We start from the raw sequence: 25045 nt of genomic DNA, 5'->3' as shown, positions 1-25045 counted from the left end.
ATTACTTAACGTACTGGTATTATTGCCGTGTAGCAGCCATCTGTACTATTACTAGTGTCATGAAGCTGTCACTTGTACCTTTCTTTTCTTTATTTGGTGTTTTACGTCGTTTTCAACCACGATGGTTATATCGCGACGGGGGAAGGGGGGAGATGGGATAGAGTCACTTGTCAATTGTTTCTTGTTCACAAAAGCACTAATCAAAAATTTGCTCCAGGGGCTTGCAACGTAGTACAATATATTACCTTACTGGGAGAATGCAAGTTTCCAGTACAAAGGACTTAACATTTCTTACATACTGCTTGACTAAAATCTTTACAAAAGTTGACTATATTCTATACAAGAAACACTTAACAAGGGTAAAAGGAGAAACAGAATCCGTTAGTCGCCTCTTACGACATGCTGGAGAGCATCGGGTAAATTCTTTCTCGTCCCAACCAATATGGGACTCCCCCTAACCCGCGTGTACCTGTGCTAGTGTCGTGTAACTGCCATATGTTCCTGTTAAAAATAAATGTGGCTTTTATGTGAACCCGTTTGATCTGTGTTTATTCCATGACTGTGAAACGGGTGGTCTGTGACTGAAACCGCTGACGGTGAAACGCTTGTTGCAGATGAAATGCACAACAGGTGAAAGCATCATGCACGCTGCCTGGCCAGTTGCGGGCCCTGTCGATGAGCTGCTCATCCGGTCATCAGAGTACCTGATGGATGCTGCCCATGAGTTCCGCATTCGCCTGAAGAGTGTGCTCAACCCTGGCAAAAACAAGGTACGCACCGAAATCCCTCTACGGGATGCCCTCTACGGGATGCCCTCTACGGGATGCCCTCTACGGGATGCCCTCTACGGGATGCCCCCTGCCTTAACACGCCCAGTTACTTTTTCGGGTCCTCTGCAAATACACCTCTTTGGAGGTACCTGTTTGAAAAGCATGTTGCCAGTGTCCGTCACACAGTACATTTTTACCAAAGGGTATTTGTCATCACAATGCTGCCTTCAGGTGTCCGACCAGGGCCTCTTATACTGTACTGATACCATTATATAAAATTGTATGTATGTATTGATACTGCACCTCAATAAAATATAACATTGTATGTACTGATACAATGTATAATATTGAACATGTTTAGTGTGTGTCATTACAAAATTGTGTGTGTGTTTGTTACAGAAAGCTTCACCCCCAACCCACGGCACGATCTGGGTGGCGAAGACCTACCCACCGTGGCAAAACACCGTGCTCACCACCCTGAAACAACTGTACAAAGTGAGTCTCTGCTCGTGTCTCCCCTTCTGTGCACACCGCATATAGAAGGCTAGTTCAACTGTCCAGTGAACATAGTTTCCATTGTTGTTACACCCCCGGTATAGGGGTGTGTATAGGATTCGCTCGATGTGTTTGTTTGTTTGTTTGGGTGTGTGTTTGTGTTCGCATATAGATCTCAAGAATGAACGGACCGATCGTCACCAAACTTGGTGAACAGGTTCTATACATTCCTGAGACGGTCCTTACAAAAATTGGGACCAGTCAAACACACGGTTAGGGAGTTATTGGTGGATTAAGATTCTACAAGGACTTATAGAGGCACATATTAATGGTCAAAGGGAAATAACCTTCTCAGTTGGTGGCAGTGAGAATGGTTATTTCCCTTTGACCAACGGGGGTGTTTTTCCTACCTCGGAGGAATTTCTTGTTGTTATTGTCTTCAGTAAGAAAAGGTTTGTAACTGTATCAGTTACATCTCTTTTTGAGTGTGTAAGAACATTTCTTCTCGAGCACAGGCAATGTGTTTGTGAATATAATTTAAAGATAATGGTGATGGTTGTTGGTGTGTAGGTGGTAGTGTGTCATTGTCTGTCACTCTGTGTGTGTAGGTGGTAGTGTGTCATTGTCTGTCACTCTGTGTGTGTAGGTGGTAGTGTGTCATTGTCTGTCACTCTGTGTGTGTAGGTGGTAGTGTGTCATTGTCTGTCACTGTGTGTGTAGGTGGTAGTGTGTCATTGTCTGTCACTGTGTGTGTAGGTGGTAGTGTGTCATTGTCTGTCACTCTGTGTGTGTGTAGGTGGTAGTGTGTCATTGTCTGTCACTGTGTGTGTAGGTGGTAGTGTGTCATTGTCTGTCACTCTGTGTGTGTGTAGGTGGTAGTGTGTCATTGTCTGTCACTCTGTGTGTGTGTGGGTGTGTGTCATTGATGGCCGCAGGAGCGGTCATCTATTGCAATGCATTCGGAGAGGTGACATGTCTCGTTTTGTTACCGTTCTCACGAGATCAGTTACAGTTTTTTTTTCTCTCTCTGTCTCTCTCTCTCTGTATGTATGCCTTTGTCTGTGTCTCCCTCTGAGTTTCTCCGCTTCTGTCTTTTTATGTCTGTCTCTGTCTATGTGTGTGTGTGTCTCTCTCTCGCTCTCACTCTCTCTCTCTCCCATCCGGACCGGCACGGTTGGCCTAGTGGTAAGGCGTCCGCCCCGTGATCGGGAGGTCGTGGGTTCGAACCCCGGCCGGGTCATACCTAAGACTTGAAATTGGCAATCTAGTGGCTGCTTCGCCTGGCGTCTGGCATTATGGGGTTAGTGCTGGGACTGGTTGGTCCGGTGTCAGAATAATGTGACTGGGTGAGACATGAAGCCTGTGCTGCGACTTCTGTCTTGTGTGTGGCGCACGTTATATGTCAAAGCAGCACCGCCCTGATATGGCCCTTCGTGGTCGGCTGGGCGTTAAGCAAACAAACCAACAACAACTCTCCCATCCGACTCCTAGCACACAGGTCAAAGCAGAGGTTAACTTGAGTGCACGTGTACCTAGCAGGAGGGGGGGTGATTCTGGTCAGAAGTGGGGTAAAGCACTTTGGTCTTCAGTCTTTGGGTTATAGCTTATTTCAGTGGAGAAGATGCCAACATGAAATTGCACTAGGCTCTACTATTTATTGAGGGGTCGTGCTCGACCCCTTTTTCTTCAATTAGCTGAGGGCGGTGAACATGTGTCGTTGTTTGCCGTTCTCATGAGATCAGTTACTTTTGTTTTGTTTCGTTTTTTCCTCCTAATTTGTGCATTTTCACAACAGGCTTTTTCTGTTTCATCTGTCATACATGGTGTCAATTGGAAAAAAACGGAACAAAATAGAAGTAACTTATCTCGTGAGAACGGTAGTGCACTAGGTTTGGAAAAAACACGACAGTAGCTTATCTCTTTCAACCCGGTATGGGGCCCTTCAACATGTGACAGACTGACAAAAATATACCGAACCCATTTTGTTCTTCGAGAGAAGTTTTAACAATCTCAAACCGTAACAGCACAGCATATCGTCAACCAATTATTACCATGTCCCAAATAGCATTGTATCTCGTTGGTTAAGCACATCACAATCTTACAACCACCACAACCACCACAACCACCACAACCACCACAACGAAGACCAAACATCAAAAACAAAATTTACATTGTATTTGTAACACCCTCTTCATGACGCTTTCATCAAAAACGATCACAAGAACATGCACCATGCGCCTTGCTCTTAAAGTTGCATAACTACAACCCATGACCGCCAAACCGTCTCCTCTCTGTAACAGCAAAACTAGTGTGAAACATAAGTCATCAATTAAATTACATATTCCTACTCCGAATCACATGTAGCATTGACACAATCGGAGATGCTAGGTTCTGAAAAGGCTAACCGTCTAAGGGAAGCAACCCCAACCACAAAAAGTGTAAACGTAGCCATGGTAATGACCATACACCCGGGGAGTTACCTCCCATCGTGCATGCCATGTCACTACTGCTACTGAACACGTGGCTCATATCATTCGACCTTACAGCTTTCGAGGGAGCAGGTTGTTGATTTTTGGGCTCCCCTGTGGCTGCGCTGTTTGGTGTTGTTTTGACACCCACCGGCCACGTTACCGTCTATCTTGCCTCCTGCTTCGTAGTTGGTGAGCTCTTTCCATTTTGGTCATTATTTTGACAGGAAATTTGTTGTAGTTGCTGATTTTCGTCCGTGTTTGGACCTGTGATTTTCAGTGACTACTGTTGGCCGCCATGTTTGTTGTCAGCATGAGTTGACAGATTTTTGTGGCTAGGCCGATGTATTTTGGAGGTAAACGTAATTTTACCTTCTTACTTGCTTGCTGCTTTGTTTAGTTGGTAAGCTTGTTCCTTCTTGTCTTTGGTTTGACAGGAATTTATCTATAGTTGCTGACTTTTTGTAACTCCTTAATGCGTTTCAGTAACTTATCTTGTGGCCGCCACTTTCGGTTGCTCAGCTTTCCTGACAGCTTATTTATGTGGCTAGGCCTATGTTATGGTGAGGTTCTCCTTACTTTACCTGCGTTTTTGCCTTCTGCTTTGTTAGTTGGTAAGCCATTTCATATTTCGTCATTACTTTGACAGGAATTTTTGTTATTGCTTAATTTTCGTCCGTTTTGGACTTCTAAATTTTGTCCAGTAACTTATAGCTTGGCCGCCATTTTGTGTATCAGCGTTGCTGACAGTGGTTTACTTGGCTAGGCTTTAGCAGGTATCTACCAGTCCGTAGGACTGGTCGTGGTTTCGGATTTAACATGTTTGTTATGTTTTGTTCGTTACTCTTTCTGCCTCGAACAAACACTTTGTGGGGCAGTCATATACTGTTGTATGTCCTGTTTCTTCTCCTCGCCTTCTCTGCCGTTAGCAGATCAGGTGTTGCAGGTGTCTGCTTATCTTTGTGAAGAAATTTTCGCGTTCCAAGCCTGCGTCTTCCGTTGGTCCCGCTGTCTGTGGGCGACGTCACCTTGTTGGCTTCTTTGACGCTTCCGGCCGAGACGTTGTCTAGGGCGGATGTTTTGCTTCTTCGTCTTCTACCGCTGTGGTTGGCGATTCAAGTAAGTCGAGCTGGTCCACAGGCCCTCGTGAGGCCGTCGGACAGTCCCTGCTGGGACACAGCTCTTTTCGGCGGGTTCACGACCCGCAAACCCCTGTTCAGTCGCACCCTGGCTTCACTGAAGACCATTGTGTGGCTGAGCAATGGCGGCAGTTGGTTCCGGCTACTTCTCCGACGTACGCACCCGCTGGGGTCGTTTCCGGAGTTGTCTAGCCGTTTCCGACTGCTGCGCTTCCGGCACTCGCCGGAAGCATAGGTCCCCCGATGTACGCACCCGCTGTGGTCGTTTCCGGGGTTGACCAGGTCCCCCGATGTGCGCACCCGCTGTGGTCGTTTCCGGGGTTGACCGGACGTTGCCCCCCGGGCATTCGTCCTCTGTTCAGTCGCACCCTGGTTTCCTCGAAGACCATTGTGTGGCGGAGCAGTGGCGGTAGCCGTTTCCGGCGCTGCGCTTCCGGCACTCGCTGGAAGCATAGGTCCTCTGACGTACGCACCCGCTGTGGTCGTTTCCGGGGTTGACCGGACGTTGCCCCCCGGGCATTCGTCCTCTGTTCAGTCACACCCTGGCTTCCTCGAAGACCATTGTGTGGCGGAGCAATGGCGGTAGCCGTTTCTGGCGCTGCGCTTCCGGCACTCGCTGGAAGCATAGGTCCTCTGACGTACGCACCCGCTGTGGTCGTTTCCGGGGTTGACCGGACGTTGCCTTTTAGGGCATTCGGGCTTCCGGCCTCCGTCCTCGCATTCGGCGCTTCCGCTTTTCGCGGTCTCGTCTGGTGCTTTCCGGCTCCACCCGGATTTACTGCTCCTTTCGCTTCCACTTCCTCCCGGATGTCGGTAGCTGAGGAGCAGCGCCAGCCCTTCAGGCAGGTGGTGTCTCAGCTCTGGCCGATGTAGTCAGCGTTTCAACCTTTGGTTGTCGCGTCGACTGCCGTTCCGGTGCCTGCGGCTGCAGACTTGCCGTCTTCTCTCTCTTAGCCTGGTCGAGGCATGAGTTAGGACGACGTCGGGGGGGACGGATTTCCGGTTTTCCGGTTATGCCGTTTCACCGGCCTTCCACCAGTACGTGGACTTCGGTTTTTTCGCCGGTTGTGTCGGACATTCAGTCTGTCGTCAGCGATTCCACACGTGCTGGTTATTGGGAAAAAGGCTTAACGCTGTCCTCTAAGCTGCGGCAGAGGTCACGTCGAAGGTTTTCCCGGGCGGGGCTTCGGCCTCCTACACTTCCTGTCTGGAAGCATAGGTTCTCCATCACAAGCGCACGTAGTGGCTTGTCTGGGGTTGATCGAGGACTGGCCTACGGGCGTTCGGGTTCCGGCCCCAGTCCTCTTCTGGTCTGTCTCACTCTTGTTCCGTCGTGGGCATTTGTGTTTCACCAGTGCGGCAGCCGTTGTCGGCGTGGTGTTTCCGGTTTTACTGGAAGCATAAGTCCTCCATTTCAAGTACACGTTGCGGTTTTGACTGGAGTTGACAGAGGACTGGCCTACGGGCGTTCGGGCTTCCGGCCTCAGTCTACTCTATGCATCTTTCGCTTCCGTTTTTTGCGGTTTTGTCTGCTGCATTTCCGGCTCTGTTCGGATACACTTCTCCTCTTCCTGACACTCCTTCGGAGGTCGGTGGGTGAGGAACAGCGGCTGGCCTACGGGCATTTAGGCTTTTAGCCTCAGCCGGGGCAGTCTTCACTTTACCTGTTGGGTGTTGCGTTTACTGCCTAGTCAGTTCGGGTGGCCCTGGACGTTTCCCCTATTCACGACCGTCAGTAGGGGGATAAGTCAGGTCTTTTTCCGGTTGGATGGTTTTCCGGTTTCCGGTCATCTCATTCATCAGTTTACCACCAGCAACTGTGACTTCGGTTTGCGTTCGTAGCTGAGCTATTCTGGTTCTCAGTCTTTAGTCAGCAATCGAACACGTTCTGGATTTCCGTCGCAGCTCAAGCTTCGGCTCAGGATTTCCCTTGGGTGCATCGACATTGGTGGCTTCCTTGTTGGTTGACTTTGTTGTCGATGTCGGACTTCCGTTCCGTGAAGATAGGATGTTTTTTCTACTTCCGGTTCCTTAGTCACCTTTTGTAGGTACCACGGGTTGCAGGTTTTGGCTAGGCCATCTCCTCCCGAAGGTGGTATCTCTAGTGTTTTGGTTCTGCCGCTGTTTCTACTATGGTTCAGTTCCGGAACATGCTCAGCCTTGGCTGGCTTCGGCTACACGGGCTTCACCTTTTGTTCCTTCTTGCTTATTCAGCCTTTGGAACTTGCCTCCTTTCTCTACTCTGTTGGCCAGCCCTTGCTAGGGTGAGCATGGAGCAGATGAGGCTGCCCTTCCTTCTCTACGCTCGTACGGCGGGTGTCGGAGGGACTCGTTTCTTTCGCGTTCTCAGTTCCCTGAACAGTCAAAGAGAGTCGCTTAAACTTTGCCTGCAGTAGAGGTGCAGTCGAGTAGAGATCACCAGGTCTCTGACTGCTTTACAAAGGTTGAAGGAAGGTAAGGCTAGCATACTCAGAAACATGCTTAGCAGAAGCATGCTCATTTCTCTGGTTAAGCTAAGCTGGCAGCCAATAGGCAGCCTTGGCCGGGCAACAGCCATTCCACGTTGCGGCGATGGTGGTTGTTGCCTTCCTGTTTCTTGTGGCTTGTGGGGTTCTCTGGCTTCAGGTTACCCCTGTTTGGCCACAAACGTTCGGACTTTGGTCCTTGTTGTCTTTCATCGAGTCGGACTCTGTCTTTCTCTAGTGATCAGACGCGTTCTGGTGTTTCGTCCAAACTTAAGGTTCACTTGAGTTGGCCTCGGAAGTAACATTCAGGTTTTCCTGAGGGGGCATTGTCTTGGACAATGGATGTTTGAGGAGTAGTTCTTTGTGGCTTTCCTCCTCTCTCTCAGGTTTTGGCTACTCTTCTCCTTCGGGCAGAGGTTTAGTTAAGGTTCGGTTCCTGTGACTTCAGTCTTGGGCCTTTCCTCTCTTCTTCCTCATCTTAGTATGAGGCGAGTCCGGATGACGTCCGTTGGGTCGGGTTTCCTTACAGTCGCCCGGCTACAAAAGGCAACTTTGTCTAGGGCGGTTGTCCGTTTTTCTCCGCGTTGGACTCTGTCTTCAGACAGGGACAGACGCGCTCTGGGTTTCTGGCCAAACTCAGGTAGGCTCTTGATTTGGCTAGGAAGTTAACTGCCTGTTTTTTCCCTGAGAACTCTGGTTTCGGGAGTCTTATGGCTGGCTGGCTTCACGGTGTACGTTTACCAGTCTTGGTTTTCTGCTTTCGGTTTTTGATTCACTCTCGATTACCTTCAAGCAGACTGTTTTGGGAACATTCTGGCTTTTAGCCATTTTGTTTATGGTTGCCAGTCACATCGGTTTTTGACCACCGTGGGTCCTCACTTCCGGTAGCTTACGCACAGTCGTAAGTGGCTGCTGTCGGGTGCTACCTCTCTCCCTGCGTTCGCAGGGACTGGTAGGGGATGACTGGCGACCTTCTATTTGTGAGTTTTCTCTTCGAGGTGGACTCTGGTACTTAGTGCTTGGATGTCTCTCTCTCGCTCTTTCGTGGGGATTGGTCACTCTTATTTTGAGCTGACTTCTTTCTCACAAGCCTTTTGGGCTTTACTACATCCCAAGGTTTGCAGACTTTGGCATGGTTGTCTTAAGGTCACCGCGGGGGTTCGTCCTTCTCAGTTGAGGGGACAACCTTACGCACGGATCTTCTCAGGACATTAGCATTTCCTTCCAATAAAAGGGGGGGGGGGGAAGCTTGTCTTTCCCTTGGCTCGCCAGGGTTTTTAATCCAAGGCTTGGGTCTATTCCTGTGCTGTTTTTTACGGCTAGGAGATTGGAAGAAGTGCTGAGCACAGCTTTCTGGATCTCTGAGGTTGTCTCTTTCGCTTTGCCTGAGATACTTCTCGGCTGTCAATCAGGACTTTCCTTGGTTCCCTCACTGCCTGTTGGCAGTGGGCCAGCCCTGGCAAGGGCTTTTGAGTGGGTTAGATTTTCTTTCCCACTGGGACCGCCCTGATTCTTTGGCAGCGGTCCAGGTTTTTGGCAAGGTTTTTTGAGTGAGTTAGATTTTTCTTTCCCACCGCCTTGTTGTTGCAATCTGCTACATGTGATTCGGAGTAGGAATATGTAATTTAATCGAAAATTTTATTGTAAATTTTCATTTAATAAATATACCTACCCGAATCACATAGTATATTCCCTCCCGCCAACCCCGCTTTTGATTTGGAGAATTTATTCTTTAGGTCGAATGATATGAGCCACGTGTTCAGTAGCAGTAGTGACATGGCATGCACGATGGGAGGTAACTCCCCGGGTGTATGGTCATTACCATGGCTACGTTTACACTTTTTGTGGTTGGGGTTGCTTCCCTTAGACGGTTAGCCTTTTCAGAACCTAGCATCTCCGATTGTGTCAATGCTACATGTGATTCGGGTAGGTATATTTATTAAATGAAAATTTACAATAAAATTTTCGATTTATCCACTTGACTATAGTCACAACAGGGACCTATCACTCTTCTTTGCATGTTTTTATGCCTACGGATTTTCAAATACTCTGCAACACATGTAACCCAAATTCAACATGTGCCCGTACAATACCGCTTCTTTTATGAAAACATTGCTTCGGCCATGTTCATTTTAATCAACCAATTTTCTTGTCGTTATCTGTCACTTGGTGTGTCTCACTGTGCATGTGGCCTGTTCCTGTTTCAGGGCAGCAGCGGTTTCCCTGACAACAAGGTGATATCTACGGAGCTAAAGAACAAAACGGAGCTCCAGAAGTACATGAAAAAGGTCATGCCCTTTGTTCAGGTTGCAAAGGTGAGTTGCTCTTCTCCTGTTGTTACATTCCTGTCATAGATAGGGTGTACCGGTCCTGTCATAGATAGGGTGTACCGGTCCTGTCATAGATAGGGTGTACCGGTCCTGTCATAGATAGGGTGTACCGGTCCTGTCATAGATAGGGTGTACCGGTCCTGTCATAGATAGGGTGTACCGGTCCTGTCATAGATAGGGTGTACCGGTCCTGTCATAGATAGGGTGTACCGGTTTAACTCTGTTTGACTGTCTTTCTGTCCGCACTCAGATCTATTGTGTTTAGCGTTCGTTTTAGCTGAAATTAGGCGTGTAGCTTGGTTTTGGGTGCATGACAGTTATAGCACACAAAAACAATTTTTTTTCTGACTCACATGCGAAGCAAAAGTGAGTCTATGTACTCACCCGAGTCGTCCGTCCGTCCGGACGTCCGGACGTCCGTCCGGAAAACTTTAACGTTGGATATTTCTTGGACACTATTCAGTCTATCAGTACCAAATTTGGCAAGATGGTGTATGATGACAAGGCCCCAAAAAACATACATAGCATCTTGACCTTGCTTCAAGGTCAAGGTCGCAAGGGCCATAAATGTTGCCTAAAAAACAGCTATTTTTCATATTTTTCCCATTTTCTCTGAAGTTTTTGAGATTCAATACCTCACCTATATATGATATATAGGGCAAAGTAAGCCCCATCTTTTGATACCAGTTTGGTTTACCTTGCTTCAAGGTCAAGGTCACAGGAGCTCTTCAAAGTTGGATTGTATACATATTTTGAAGTGACCTTGACCCTGAACTATGGAAGATAACTGTTTCAAACTTAAAAATTATGTGGGGCACATGTTATGCTTTCATCATGAGACACATTTGGTCACATATGATCAAGGTCAAGGTCACTTTGACCCTTATGAAATGTGACCAAAATAAGGTAGTGAACCACTAAAAGTGACCATATCCATAGGTGTCAACCTATCATTGGTGTTGCCCTTATATGAGGCCTTCCAAAACCTTATTAGACAGCTCAAGACCTTATAAAATTGAACACACCACTTAACAGTTTCGGCTTTACATGTGATAAAGAGGGAATGAAAGTGACGGATCATAGGGAAACTTGTTGCATAACACACTTCAGAGCTGGACACACAAAAGGATTTTACTTGAAATTTGGACGGTTTACTCGAAATTTGCTCTGTGCATGCTCTGATTCTGAAAGTGTTTAGTGGTGTATTGTTTCAAATAATTGAACCTTGAAATGTGGCAGTCTTTACACACACATACACACAGAGAGTATGCCTACCTCATGAAATCGTCCAATACTTTGAAGATGTAAGCGGCTTGTCCAGAAGACAATGCAGGCATATCAAGGAGTCTGCTTTTTGAAGTCTGCCCATCAAACAGTCGAGCAAGGATAACGAGATGCTTTGTGGTGTTTCTGTCGTTGCTCTCGTCGATCATGAGAGTGAATGGGCCATTTTTGCAACTTTCAATCACAGGTTTTGTGTAGGCAGGGGCAAGGCTTTCCTTGATGATCATCGTTGTTTTGGTTCTCTTGCACGCGAAATCTGCTGCAACTTTACTGTCAGGAAACATGGTATGCACCAATTCGGTGAAGTGGTCGGCAACGAGAGGTGCCAAGTTGTGCTCTGCCACGAATTGGCAAAACAAAATTTCCGCAGATGTGGCATTAGAGCTCACTTCTGGCGCTTTCGCTGGCTTGAAATGTTCTTCCATCGATCGAAAAGATTTCGATTTCGCCACCATGTCTTTGTGCCCACGTGTTGAAAAATGGCTCTTCAGGTCGTAAAATCCAGAGGCACGCACTTTCACATGTTTCCTGCATGGGACACAAAACGAGTAGTCTGGGCCTTCTGATGAAGATTTAATCCATCCAGCGTATGCACCGTTGTTAAAAATTGGGCTCTCCCACTCTTTAAGATGTCGTCCGGATCCACTTTGCGATGTAGTTTTCAGCTTTTTAGCTGGAGGATAACTTTGCGATGCCATGCTTGTTGATCGACGCTTGATAGAATGTACCGGAAACCGGAAGTGATTTATAGGAAGTCAAGTGGAAAAAGAGTCTGAGTATGCGCAATGACAACGTTTGAGAGTCGTCTGCATGAAAGCGTCGATCGTTGTCTCTCAATCTCCATTGTTATCATTCATTTTAACTTTGCTGTAATTTTTTCTTTTCGCCGTATATTCTTCTTTTGCCCGTATAGATTTTCCTATACACCGTATTGGGTAAAAAATGCATTTTTCCCGTACAGCAATACGGCCAAACCGTATAGGTTGACACCTATGCTTATGAAATGTGACCAAAATAAGGTAGTGAACCACTAAAAGTGACCATATCTCATGGTAGAAAGAGCCAATAAGCACCATTGTACTTCCTATGTCTTGAATTAACAGCTTTGTGTTGCATGACCTTGGATGACCTTGACCTTGGGTCAAGGTCACATGTATTTTGGTAGGAAAAATGTGTAAAGCATGTGAGTCGTATGGGCTTTGCCCTTCTTGTCTACCTTTGACTGAAGATGTGATACACCAGAGACACTTTAAATCCAGTACCAAGAGTCAAAATTGTTATTCATCGAGTCAGTGTGAATCCAGTTCTTGCTGTTCCTTTCATGGTTTGACGTCGCACAGTCTCTAGATTTTATCACAATTTTTGTGTGACTTATGTTTGGAATGGGGGTGTCCTGTGCAGCTAACGTTAAGAAGGACAGCTGCACTGAAACACTATGCCTTTGTGAAGGAGACAGGAATTTTGTGACACTGTTGTGCGACTACTTTCAGGAGAATTTCAGCAAGCATGGGGAGCGAGCACTGAACCTGACGTCAGAGTTTGATGAGAAACAGGTGCTAGAGATGAGTCGTGTCTACCTGAGTAACACCCTGGAGGTAAGTCTGGCTTTGTGGTGAGATTGGGTTGGGTCTACTATTGTAACATCTTGGAGTTAAGCCTGGCTTTGGGGTGAGATTGGGTTGGGTCTACTATTGTAACATCTTGGAGTTAAGCCTGGCTTTGGGGTGAGATTGGGTTGGGTCTACTATTGTAACATCTTGGAGTTAAGCCTGGCTTTGGGGTGAGATTGGGTTGGGTCTACTATTGTAACACCCTGGAGGTAAGTCTGGCTTTGGGGTGAGATTAGGTTGGGTCTACTATTGTAACATCGAGTTAAGTCTGACTTTGGGGTGAGATTGGGTGGGGTCTACTGTTGTAACGTCTTGGAGTTAAGTCTGACTTTGGGGAGAGATTGGGTGGGGTCTACTATATGTATCACCCTGGAGGTAAGTCTGGCTTTGGAGTGAGATTGAGTGGGGTCTACTGTTGTAACGTTTTGGAGTTTAGCCTGGCTTGGGGGAGATTGGATGAGGTCTAAGTGTGTAACACCCTGGAGGCAAGCCTGATTAGGGGTGGTACTGGGTTGAGTCTTTGTATAACTTGTTACATAATGTGATGTTTCTTGTTGGCTCCACAGCTAGAGGGTCTGGACATCCGGTTTTCAGAAGAGGCTGAAGAGAAAGTGCGAGATGACTGCTGCCCTGGCAAACCCTTCATCTCCTACAGGATCGAGGTCAGTGCTGCTATATCCCTGTGTTTTCAGAGTATTGTGTGGTGCAGGCAATCCATAGTGCCGCAGTTTTATGAATTTTGGAGTTCTCCTCGAGCGCATCACTTCAAAATTCACCGAAATTCACACATGCGCAATCTCACTCGACCTGACAACAGTGGGTGCATGTATTGGTTTCACGTTTACGTTGAACCGTCCAATCGGTATTACCACCCTCGCAGCACCGTATTTTTGGACTGTTTGAATTGCCCGTTGCCAACAGGACTAATGCCTGTGTTGATGTTGATGGTAAGGTGAGGCTTGACAACTTGCTTGGCTTTGTTACAGCCCTCGGTACCCCTTCGCCTGGTCAACCAGCAGCAGTGCAGTGGACTGTTTGAAATCACCCTGCCCATCTTCGAGGGGGACGTCCTGAGCAAGATTGCTGCACGCCTTGTAAAGATGGAGAGATCCAAAATCAAAGGTTGGAGCAGTTAATGTTGGATGTTGGTCTGGGCCGGTTTACAAGAGTCGAGGTTAGAGATTTTAGTCCTGGATTAACTCTACCCTTAGTGCAGTTTATCCCAGACTAAAGTCTATAAACTCCACTACTGCTTACCAGCCCTGATGTGTGGTATGATGTTCTGTGTTATTTGAAGGAGCTTGATCACATACTATGACTGATAGTGAATGTCCACCCTAACACGCTGTGGTACTTACCATAAAGAGTGTCATCGTTTCACCCTGTGTTATGGGGGCCTGGTAGCTCAGTTGATAGAGCACTGGACTTGTGATCGGAAGGTCGCTGGTTCGAAATCGGGCTGGGACGGACACGGGTCAACTTTATGTGCAAACCCAGAGACGGAAGCCATGTCCCACCCCTGTGTCGCCACAATGGCACGTAAAAGATCTTGGACACTCTGCCATAAGTGCAGATGGCTGATACCACCTAAACACGCATACATCAAAAGCCGTGAGGGCGTAAAACTCGAATCATATAACCCATATCATGTTTTTAAGAGGTGTAATATTTAGCCTGTGGGACAGTAAGCATTCTCTCTTTCCTTTCTTTCTCTCCCTGTGTTATACTGGCTGATACACAACATGAGGCTCCCATGGGGTCGCCTTCACGCGGCGGGAGTGTTTCCACAGAGCTACCCCACCCCTTTACTTCTCTTCTTTTGTCTTATTTCTGCCTTACCAGTCCTTTCACCTATATTTCCTTCCAAGAAAACTCTCCCTACTATTCCCTGCAGTTTTCCAATTCTTTTCTTGTTGTCTTATTTCTACCTGACTGGATCCATCACCTTTATTTCACTTACCAAAAGTCTTCTTTTCCACATCCTTATTTCTCTGCCCCCATCCCATCTCCCCCCTTTCCCTCGTCGCGATATAACCTTCGTGGTTGAAAACGACGTTAAACACCAAATAAAGAAAGAAAGAACACAACATGAGCGCCGAATGCTGCAGATTACAGACAGGAAATCAGTGAAAATGCAACACAGTATGATTACTGAATGCTGCAAGTTACAGACAGGAAATTAGTGAAAATGCAACACAGTATGATTACTGAATGCTGCAGGTTACAGACAGGAAATCAGTGAAAATGCAACACAGTATGATTACTGAATGCTGCAAGTTACAGACAGGAAATCAGTGAAAATGCAACACAGTATGATTACTGAATGCTGCAAGTTACAGACAGGAAATCAGTGAAAATGCAACACAGTATGATTACTGAATGCTGCAAGTTACAGACAGGAAATCAGTGAAAATGCAACACAGTATGATTACTGAATGCTGCAAGTTACAGACAGGAAATCAGTGAAAATGCAACACAGTATGATTACTGAATGCTGCAAGTTACAGACATGAAATCAGTGAAAATGCAACACAGTATGATTACTGAATGCTGCAGATTACAGACATGAAATCAGTGAAAATGCAACACAGTATGATTACTGAATGCTGCAGATTACAGACATGAATGAGTTCAGTCAAGCAGCTTCACAGTGTGTTCATTGACATTGAATGCTGGCAGTGACAGACATCACTAATTAATCACTGAATGCTGCATGTTGTAGATCAGATTTCAATCAGACTTTTACACAATGTAATAAGTGAATGCTGATTGTTATAGACGTAAGTTTTGTCAAGCTGTTACACAATGTGATCACTGAATGCTGATTGTTACAGACTGTTACACAAACTTATCCCTGAAAATTGACAGTTACAGACGTGTTTAGTCAAGATGTTATGAAATGTGATCACCTGAAGCTAACTGTTACAGATGTGAGTTTAGTCGAGCTGTTACACAATGTGATCACTGAATGCTGTTACAGACGGTTTTTAAATGTAACCACTGAATGCCGACTGTTACAGGCGGATTTTAAATGTAACCACTGAATGCCGACTGTTATAGACGGTTTTTAAATGTAACCACTGAATGCAGACTGTTTCAGACGGATTTTAAATGTAACCACTGAATGCCGACTGTTATAGACGGTTTTTAAATGTAACCACTGAATGCCGACTGTTACAGACGCGAGTTCAGTCCGACTGTTTCACTACAAGGACGCAGCGGGGGGCTGGAGATCCATACCGGAGCTGAACGGTGCCGGTGACAACATGGTGCCTGTGTCGGGCTCAGCAGTGTTTCACATTGACACCAGCACCGGCTCTGTCACCATGCAGGAGAAGGGCGGCAAAGTGGCAGTGGGCCGGCAGATGGTCTACGCTGTGGTCTGATGTTGACAGATCAGAGCCAGAAGACTGCGTTGCTGTTGCCTTGTAGTTGGTGTTCACAGTCTGTGTGATAGCGTGAACAGTGTTCATGGGAGTTGGTGTTCACAGGCTGTGTGATAGCATCAACAGTGCTCATGGGAGTTGATGTAAATGTGACATTTCACTGGGAAAGGCTTGTTTCATTATTCACAAATTTAAAGTCTGAGAAATGTTCATTTGAGTTAAATATGTGTTTATTTATTTCATAATAAAATGTAATTTTCAGGTGACTATAAAACTTGCGGTTCCTGAGCCAGCAGAACTTCTGCCTCAGTTTGTCTGCACGTCTTAATGTTCCCCCCGCGGGTTAGGGGGAAGGATTTACCCCTCCCTGGTCCCCCCGCGGGTTAGGGGGAAGAATTTACCCGATGCTCCCCAGCATGTCGTAAGAGGCGACTAACGGATTCTGTTTCTCCTTTTACCCTTGTTAAGTGTTTCTTGTATAGAATATAGTCAATTTTTGTAAAGATTTTAGTCAAGCAGTATGTAAGAAATGTTAAGTCCTTTGTACTGGAAACTTGCATTCTCCCAGTAAGGTAATATATTGTACTACGTTGCAAGCCCCTGGAGCAAATTTTTGATTAGTGCTTTTGTGAACAAGAAACAATTGACAAGTGGCTCTATCCCATCTCCCCCCTTTCCCCGTCGCGATATAACCTTTGTGGTTGAAAACGACGTTAAACACCAAATAAAGAAAGAAAGAAAGAAACGTCTTAATGTGCCTCGATCAGCCTTTGTCAATCTTTGAAACCAAACCGTGCTACCTGGCAGTGGTGTCTCCTGTGATGTTTTGTACCTCTGTCTTGATACTGATATATCAAAGTCAAGGCCTGATTTACAATTACTCTAAGAATTGCAGTTACTATTTAAAAGAATTATCAAACAATTTCCTGAAACTTTTTTTAATTTTTATCTGTCATTTATTTTTTGTATGGTGGGATGCTTCTGCAAACTGAGTAGATTTAAGTTATTGTTAATTGAACCAAGCATTGATATGGTCATTTAAGCATTGCATCAAGCTTCTTAAAAATGTGCATATATTAACCATCGCTGAATTTAATTTGGTTATAGAATGTGAAATGAAGATATATACATCCCTTTGGATGTGAGTGGAATAGGTTGGGTTATTTACTTTTACTTCGTTTTAGGTGGTGATTGACTGAATACACGAACATGTAATATTTGTTAACTCTACTTTGTGTTCCCTGTTGTGTTTATGTAACCTTAACTATGAGAAAAGACAATTGAATAAATGATGTTTTCATGCCAACTAGTTTTGACCCAGTCGGTTGTGGTTGTATCGATCGCCTCAATGCAGTGCGAGGAACACGCTTTCACGCTTTATGATGGCAATGCTTATTTCCTCTTTTTAGCTGCTTTCACGCTTTATGATGGCAATGCTTATTTCCTCTTGTTAGCTGCTTTCACCTTCCCCAGCCCTCAATACTACATGTACTATGTACTACTAAGTTTCTTTCTGTAGGGCAAGCAGCTGCACTAACTTTACAGTTCAAATATTAATTTAAAAGAACAACATGAAACACACACACACACACACACACACACACACACACACACAAATCACACAGGTACCCAGTGGCTGGATTTGCTTAAAAATAAAGCGAGCCAGACGGGCGTTGTGGCGGGGTGGTAAGACGTCGGCCTTTTAATCGGAAGGTCGAGGGTTCGGATCCCGGCCGCGGCCGCCTGGTGGGTTAAGTGTGGAGATTTTTCCGATCTCCCAGGTCAACTTATGTGCAGACCTGCTAGTGGCTTATCCCCCTTCGTGTGTACACGCAAGCACAAGACCAAGTGCGCACGTAAAAGATCCTGTAATCCATGTCAGAGTTCGGTGGGTTATAGAAACACGAAAATACCCAGCATGCTTCCTCTGAAAGCGGCGTATGGCTGCCTAAATGGCAGGGTAAAAACGGTCATACACGTAAAATTCCACTCGTGCAAAAACACGAGTGTACGTGGGAGTTTCAGCCCACGAACGCAGAAGAAGAAGCGAGCGTTCTTTCGCTTATGGCTCTGTAGATTGTTAGTGCGATTTGTCCAGAAATCGACGTACGGATTGGACATAGATATATCAAAGTTCATAGCCAGGCGAATTGGTCAAGAGCTATAAGTGAAGGAGAGCGCATGTGAGCATTTTATCGCTTATAGCTCTGGTGTTTTGATTTTGTTTCGATTATTGGTGAAATATTCCATAGGGATGGCATATGTCATGCCAAATTTCAGACAAATTGCCCAGTAAACACTGGAGGTATAAGTAATCGAAAGTGTGACTGACAGATAGACAAAGAGCTTATACCTCGTAACCTGTCGTAGTGACAAACGGAGCTATCTGTTCAATGGAGCCAGCGGGTGGCACCGCACAGAGCTCATACCTGTCGTAGAGACAAACGGAGCTATCTGTTCAATGGAGCCAATGGGTGACACCGTACAGAGCTTATACCTGTCATAGAGACAAACCGTGCTATCTGTTCACTTGAGCCAGTGGGTGACACCGCACAGACCTTATACCTGTCGTAGGGACAGAGCTATCTGTTCACTTGAGCCAGTGGGTGACACCGCACAGAGCTTATACCTGTCATAGAGACAGACAGAGCTATCTGTTCACTTGAGCCAGTGGGTGACACCGCACAGACCTTATACCTGTCGTAGAGACAGAGCTATCTGTTCACTTGAGCCAGTGGGTGACACCGCACAGACCTTATACCTGTCGTAGAGACAGAGCTATCTGTTCACTTGAGCCAGTGGGTGACACCGCACAGAGCTTATACCTGTCATAGAGACAGACAGAGCTATCTGTTCACTTGAGCCAGTGGGTGACACCGCACAGACCTTATACCTGTCGTAGAGACAGGGCTATCTGTTCACTTGAGCCAGTGGGTGACACCGCACAGACCTTATACCTGTCGTAGAGACAGAGCTATCTGTTCACTTGAGCCAGTGGGTGACACCGCACAGACCTTATACCTGTCGTAGGGACAGAGCTATCTGTTCACTTGAGCCAGTGGGTGACACCGCACAGAGCTTATACCTGTCATAGAGACAGACAGAGCTATCTGTTCACTTGAGCCAGTGGGTGACACCGCACAGACCTTATACCTGTCGTAGAGACAGAGCTATCTGTTCACTTGAGCCAGTGGGTGACACCGCACAGACCTTATACCTGTCGTAGAGACAGAGCTATCTGTTCACTTGAGCCAGTGGGTGACACCGCACAGAGCTTATACCTGTCATAGAGACAGACAGAGCTATCTGTTCACTTGAGCCAGTGGGTGACACCGCACAGACCTTATACCTGTCGTAGAGACAGGGCTATCTGTTCACTTGAGCCAGTGGGTGACACCGCACAGACCTTATACCTGTCGTAGAGACAGGGCTATCTGTTCACTTGAGCCAGTGGGTGACACCGCACAGAGCTTATACCTGTCATAGAGACAGACAGAGCTATCTGTTCACTTGAGCCAGTGGGTGACACCGCACAGACCTTATACCTGTCGTAGAGACAGAGCAATCTGTTCACTGGAGGCAGTGCTGGGTGGCACCGTAGAGAGCTTATACCTGTCATAGATCCCGCAGTGGGGCACTGCGGTTATGAAATTAAAGGCCCCTCCTGTTTTTGGAACCGCAGGAGCTTTCTAGTTTGCTGTTAGGTAGATTTTTGGTTCCTCTTTCCTGTCATGCTCTCTTTTTCTTCATGAATTCTTTTCTTTTTTCTGCCTTCTTGCTCATTCACCTGTATTTTTTCCAAAAATCTCTTCTCTTGCCGCTTGTCTCGCGATTCATGTATAGTTTAATCTGTTAGTGTTCTGATGTAAGTCCAGCAGTAGATAGGTTAAGCCTATTTTAACATACTGGAAACTGGTAATCTTCCAGTAGGTATTAATTTAGTTTTACTAAAGCCTGCTGGGACACAAGTAATGGGTTAGTGCATTTGTAAACAGGAATCGCTTGACAAGTGGCCCCCTTCATCCCCCCCTTCCTCGTCCTGATATGGCTCTGCGTAGTCGGCTGGACGTTAAGCAACAAATAAACAAACAAACAAACCTGTCATAGAGACAGACAGAGCTTTCAGTTCACTGGAGCCAGTTGTTGGAACCGCACAGAGCTCATACCTGTCTTAGAGACGGACAGAGCTATCTGTTTATTGGAGCCAGTGCCGGGTGGCACCGCACAGAGCAGCTCATACCTGTCATAGAGACAGAGCTATCTGTTTATTTGAGCCAGTGCCGGGTGGCACCGCACAGAGCAGCTCATACCTGTCATAGAGACAGAGCTATCTGTTTATTGGAGTCAGTGCCGGGTGGCACCGCAGAGAGCTCATACCTGTCATCGAGACAGACAGAGCTATCAGTTTATTGGAGCCAGTGCCGGGTGGCACCGCAGAGAGCTCATACCTGTCATAGAGACAGACAGAGCTGCCGTACTTTCCGGGTTACAAGGCGCTACAGCGCATCCCCTTCTTTTTAAACAAAATTGTAATCCAGTCACCCATTGGGCGCAGGGGGCCGATAGGGCGAACCAAAATTAAAAAAGTATACCGGTAACAAACGGTCGAAGAATGAAAATAAGCCGCACATCAAAGGAAGAATACAGAGTGGAAATATGTGTGCTCTGTGTGTGCGGCGAGATCAAAGGCAGGTCCATTGTGATAGCTGGGTTGCCTTGTTTAGACACTCACCTTCTTCCCAGGGGTCAATGACCCAGTTTTTGCTGTGAGAGGTGTTTCCCCTGTCATAGATCTGAGAGAGGAAACACTTCCTGCACCGGGGTCAGTGACCGAGTTTAACCTATGGGGCGGTCTCTTTGATGTCTTGAGAGGAAACTTGGCCAGGGTAGTACCTAGTAGCTGCAACATGCATTATCACAAGTTGTTTGACTGGTACTCAGGCGGTCTCTTTGAATATTTTTCGTATTTCATACACGGATTAGGCGCTTCGTTATACAAGACGCAGGGGTCAAACTCGAGGAAAAAAGTCGCGCCTTATGACCCGGAAAGTACGGTATATGTTTATTGGAGCCAGTGCCGGGTGGCACCGCAGAGAGCTCATACCTGTCATAGAGACAGACAGAGCTATCAGTTTATTGGAGCCAGTGCCTGGTGGCACCTCAGAGAGCTCATACCTGTCACAGAGACAGACAGAGCTATCAGTTTATTGGAGCCAGTGCCGGGTGGCACCGCAGAGAGCTCATTATTATTATTATTGTGATCATTTTTATGCGCCTAATCTAGATATAGCCCTAGGCGCTTACATATTAATTTCTGCCGTTTGAAATGGAATTTTTCACAGACAGACAGACAAACAGACATTTTTTACACACAATATATAACGCATTCACATCGGCCAGTAAAGCTCAGTAGCCTATTAGGCGAGCATTCACCTTTCACGGCCTTTATTCCAAGTCAAACGGGTATTTGGTGGACATTTTTATCTATGCCAATACAATTTTGCCAGGAAAGACCCTTTTGTCAATCGTGGGATCTTTAACGTGCACACCCCAATGTAGTGTACACGAAGGGACCTCGGTTTTTCGTCTCATCCGAAAGACTAGCACTTGAACCCACCACCTGGGTTAGGAAAGGGGGGAGAAAATTGCGGCCTGACCCAGGGTCGAACACGCAACCTCTCGCTTCCGAGCGCAAGTGCGTTACCACTCGGCCACCCAGTCCACAGCTCATACCTGTCATAGAGACAGACAGAGCTATATGTTTATTGGAGCTAGTGCCGGGTGGCACCGCAGAGAGCTCATACCTGTCATAGAGACAGACAGAGCTATCAGTTTATTGGAGCCAGTGCCGGGTGGCACCGCAGAGAGTTCATACCTGTCATAGAGACGGACAGAGCTATATGTTTATTGGAGCCAGTGCCGGGTGGCACCGCAGAGAGCTCATACCTGTCACAGAGACAGACAGAGCTATCAGCTTATTGGAGCCAGTGCCGGGTGGCACCGCAGAGAGCTCATACCTGTCATAGAGACAGACCGAGCTATATGTTTATTGGAGCCAGTGCCGGGTGGCACCGCAGAGAGCTCATACCTGTCACAGAGACAGACAGAGCTATCAGCTTATTGGAGCCAGTGCCGGGTGGCACCGTAGAGAGCTCATACCTGTCAAAGAGACTGTGACAAGACAGAGCTATCTGTTTATTGGAGCCAGTGCCGGGTGGCACCGCAGAGAGCTCATACCTGTCATAGAGACAGACAGATCTATCAGTTTATTGGAGCCAGTGCCTGGTGGCACCTCAGAGAGCTCATACCTGTCACAGAGACTGTGACAGAGAGCTCATACCTGTCGGCATAAACCGGCGCCGCAGAAAGTTATCTGCTTATTACCGTACTTTTATGAAATTCAATCTAGACACCATTGTGTCCAACATTATGGTTTCCATGGAAACTACGCGACTGCATTATTATCATTGTGGTCATCGGCTGACACTGCCGATCTGTTGTTAATTCGTTGGATTCCATCAGTTTTCATTCATGTTGACTGAAGGCTGTCCGTTTCTGTCGGGCAGTCTGCAAAGTAATCATCATCATCATCAACAATCATCATCGTGCACCTGGTTTACCCAGGATAGTCAGAGCCTCATCATCATCATCATCGCTCTCTCAGTCTCACTCTCTCACACACGGCAAACACACACTCACGCACGCACGCATGCACGCACGCACTTACGGACAGAAAGACAAACACTAACACAGACACGCAAACTGACACGCACGCACGCACGCCTCTCTTTATTGACTTTACTGAGTGTCCAAGAGTAAACTTCTCAGTGTTGGGTATTCTTGTAAACCAGTGGAGTACAAGTCAAAAGTCTGCCAAACCCGGCAAATGCAGCAGGCAGCCCAGAGATCCCGAAGCACCTCGCTCCATGTACTTAATTTTATATGTCATTAGACAAAAGTATCAAGGGGGTCTGTCTCACTTTTCGGCAATACTGATTTACAGTTTTAGGGCTCTCAGTGCCCGCTCTCAATATCTGGGGGTTTGTCCATCCCTTTTTCTTGCCCACTGTTGCTCTCTAAGGCCAAAAAAAAGGTCTGTTTACGGTAACATAGGCCAAAACAATAGGGTCGGTAGGTCGGGATTTTTTTTTTTCCAAAAAACCATATTTTTACGTTATTTTGCAAATTTTTTTTTTTTTTTTTTTTTTTTTTTTTTTTCCCCAAATGCCAAGAAAAAGTCTAGGGTCGCGCGAAAAAAATAGGGCCGGTCGGGTTACTGTAAACAGACTTTTTTTTTGTGCCTAAAAGTGAGGCAGATTAAGTTGAAGTACCTTTCAGTGACTGAGGAGGTGTCAATGTTTATAGTTAATTGCTGTCCGAGGCCGAGTGTAGAAAAGCTCTCTGCTGATTCAGTCCCGACTTTTTCGCATTCCCCATGTTAGAACTAACACTTTTGGACACAGGCCCTTCGACTATGTTGCCCCAAAACAATAGAACTCCCTCCCCCATAACATTCGCCACACTGATTGAGTCAAACCCCGACTTTAAATCCGCTTTTTAAACCCCATCTGTTCAAACTCTATCTGGATTCATAGACAGCTCTTTGCCTGTCCTGTTTAAAGAGATGGCTGTACGTGATGTGTGTGTGTGTGTGTGTGTGTGTTGTGGCACAGTGTGTGTGTGTGTGTGTGTGTTGTGGCACAGTGTGTGTGTGTGTGTGTGTGTTGTGGCACAGTGTGTGTGTGTTGTGGCACAGTGTGTGTGTGTGTGTTGTGGCACAGTGTGTGTGTGTGTGTGTGTGTGTGTTGTGGCACAGTGTGTGTGTGTTTAAATTGAGGTTGTCCAATGTTGATTATGCATGACTTATTGTGTGTTGTGGATCCGCTATCTGTATGGTATTGTCCATAAGTGACTAAAGTGTTGTAAATTTACTGTGACATTATTTTGCTAGAATGGATATGTATTTGATGTTTAAATAGTATGTTTGTATTCATTCATTTTTGTGGTAGGCCAGTAGACAGTTAGTTCTCAATCGAGCACATTTCATTTTAGTTACAGTTGTGGTAGGCCAGATGAGTTAGTAGCCTACTCCACTGCAGGCTGTTATTAACAGTTGGCGGTAAGGGGCTGCGCTTTGATCTTCTAGTGACTTTGGGGTGTGGCCTGGGTTTGACCATAGTCTGAGTGAAGCTTTCATTTTTCATGATCCACCAACCGGTTTCGACCAATACTTTGTTGTAACCTCTACATACTCTACCAAACGTACCCACTGCCGCCGGCACCCCCCGCGGGTTAGGGGGGAGTCCCATATTGGTTGGACGAGAAAGAATACCCGATGCTCCCCAGCATGTCGTAAGAGGCGACAAACGGATTCTGTTTCTCCTTTTACCCTTGTTAAGTGTTTCTTGTACAGTATAAAATATAGTCAATTTTTGTAAAGATTTTAGTCAAGCAGTATGTAAGAAATGTCAAGTCCTTTGTACTGGAAACTTGCATTCTCCCACTAAGGTAATATATTGTACTACGTTGCAAGCCCCTGGAGCAAATTTTTGATTAGTGCTTTTGTGAACAAGAAACAATTGACAAGTGGCTCTATCCCATCTTCCCCCTTTCCCCGTCGCAAAAAAACCTTCGTGGTTGAAAACGACGTTAAACACCAAATAAAGAAAGAAAGAAAGATAGATGACCTTCGTGGTGGAAAACGACGTTAAACACCAAATAAAGACAGAAAGAAACTGCCGCCGGCCAGATATTGCATTGTGATGATCACTATATTAACGGGCAGCCCGACTGTCCAGCCGCTTCCATAAACCAATAGCCTAATGTTACCGCTTAATGGCCGGGAGTGCAGGTGCACGCTGACCTGTGCGGCGGCATTTTCATAGTTGACATGCCACTGCGTCGTCACTGGATCACGTTTGACCGTGACGGAGATTCGTGTGCAATTCAGTGTATCATAAAAAGTGTAGATCTATCCACTGACCCCGGTAAACCCGGCCCTCTCCGCGCAATAAACACGGACTACGCCCGTACCGCACCGGCCATAACTCTCCGCGTAAATCTCCAATGTCATGTCAACAGCACTTTACAAGACGTGA

The 25045-nt window shown here is 46.4% G+C and overlaps 1 protein-coding gene and 1 long non-coding RNA gene across 2 annotated transcripts in view; one reads left to right on the top strand and one right to left on the bottom strand.

Annotated features, from left to right (window-relative positions):
- The window catches only part of LOC138969378 (uncharacterized), a 114425-nt gene extending 113967 nt beyond the window's left edge, over positions 1-458 (bottom strand). Inside the window, exon 1 of the long non-coding RNA XR_011456444.1 lies at positions 246-458. This is a non-coding gene — a long non-coding RNA (uncharacterized lncRNA). The remainder of the gene's footprint in view (positions 1-245) is intronic.
- Positions 1-17253, top strand: part of LOC138969374 (leucine--tRNA ligase, cytoplasmic-like) — a 35800-nt gene extending 18547 nt beyond the window's left edge. The window contains exons 22-28 of the mRNA XM_070342145.1: positions 615-770; positions 1170-1265; positions 9545-9652; positions 12442-12546; positions 13128-13223; positions 13548-13683; positions 15742-17253. Of these exons, the coding sequence (XP_070198246.1) occupies positions 615-770; positions 1170-1265; positions 9545-9652; positions 12442-12546; positions 13128-13223; positions 13548-13683; positions 15742-15947 (903 nt within the window). The 3' untranslated portion in view covers positions 15948-17253. The remainder of the gene's footprint in view (positions 1-614; positions 771-1169; positions 1266-9544; positions 9653-12441; positions 12547-13127; positions 13224-13547; positions 13684-15741) is intronic.
- The last annotated feature ends 7792 nt before the right edge of the window (positions 17254-25045 follow it).

This window comes from Littorina saxatilis, linkage group LG6, assembly GCF_037325665.1.
Source record: "Littorina saxatilis isolate snail1 linkage group LG6, US_GU_Lsax_2.0, whole genome shotgun sequence".
Lineage (NCBI taxonomy): Eukaryota > Metazoa > Mollusca > Gastropoda > Littorinimorpha > Littorinidae > Littorina > Littorina saxatilis.
This window is presented reverse-complemented; position numbering and strand designations above follow the sequence as displayed.